The sequence below is a fragment of the Pipra filicauda genome, unplaced genomic scaffold (genome assembly GCF_003945595.2).
Source record: "Pipra filicauda isolate LSUMZ 115617 unplaced genomic scaffold, ASM394559v2 scaffold1352_size33246_pilon, whole genome shotgun sequence".
NCBI lineage: Eukaryota > Metazoa > Chordata > Aves > Passeriformes > Pipridae > Pipra > Pipra filicauda.
This window is the reverse complement of record NW_024103821.1, coordinates 17,008-17,932: the sequence shown is the minus strand read 5'-3', so window position 1 is coordinate 17,932 and position 925 is coordinate 17,008. Positions and strand designations below refer to the sequence as shown.

The 925-nt window shown below is 43.2% G+C and overlaps 1 protein-coding gene across 1 annotated transcript in view; it reads right to left on the bottom strand.

The window, feature by feature from the left end:
• Positions 1–549: 549 nt before the first annotated feature.
• Positions 550–925, bottom strand: part of LOC120322599 (protocadherin gamma-A12-like) — a 7,749-nt gene continuing 7,373 nt past the window's right edge. Inside the window, exon 2 of the mRNA XM_039378323.1 lies at positions 550–687. Coding sequence (XP_039234257.1) covers positions 550–687 — 138 coding nt within the window. The remainder of the gene's footprint in view (positions 688–925) is intronic.

The following is a 925-nucleotide window of genomic DNA, read 5'->3' as shown; positions in this document are numbered from 1 at the left end:
TCCTTTGGAGAACAAGAAATGGGAAAAGCTACCTTTCCAGACAGACATGACTGAAAGACTCTCCTTAGGGAGAACAAAGATCATAACACAGACACATGCATAGGAACCTAAAATGTTCCAGTGGACATAAACTAAACATGGCTGAGTTGGAGTGTCAGTCTTCAGAATCAACTCAAAGACACCATCATTCTTCTTCAGCACATGGGCATATTGGAAGATATGTGACTCTGCAAAAGTTAATGCAAAGTTTATGTCTGCCTCCACAAACCAGCATTCTCAGGAAGAGCTCTATCAGACAAGACAGGATTCAATGAGTAAGTTGCTCACAACTACTTCAAACAACAAGTAAATTCATGACCAAAATACCCTCCCATCCCCTCCATTCCCACCAGTCTACAACATCATGTTAAACCCACTCTTGATAACACCTCTGAAGGGGATTCTTTAAGCAATGTCAATCCCTCATTCACAACATCTATCCATGAATCATCCCTCTAAATGCAGAGCTATTGCAAAAATGTTCTATTATCAGAGGACTACCCTTGCCTTTCAGGACAGAGAAACCAGGGTCACAGAAAAGATGGCACAGGCCTTGGCACCAGGCACAACATCAGACCACTGCTCAGCCAAAAACACATTCATCCTCCAGTTTTCCCAGCAGGAAGCCAGCCTCTCATCCTCATTGCTCTGCACCCACAGCACATTACAGGACATAACCTCAGCAGATACTTCACATGAGCAAGACTATTTAATAACATCTGCAGGTTGGTCAAGGCTGGGAAGAGCTTGGTACAACCACCATGGAACTCTGCATCACAGCCATACAGGGAAATATAGATGGGAAAATGATGTTTCATGCAGCAGCTCTTAGACACAGAATCTCTGAAGCATATTTGCACTTCCATGGGTATTTCTTGCAGACAAA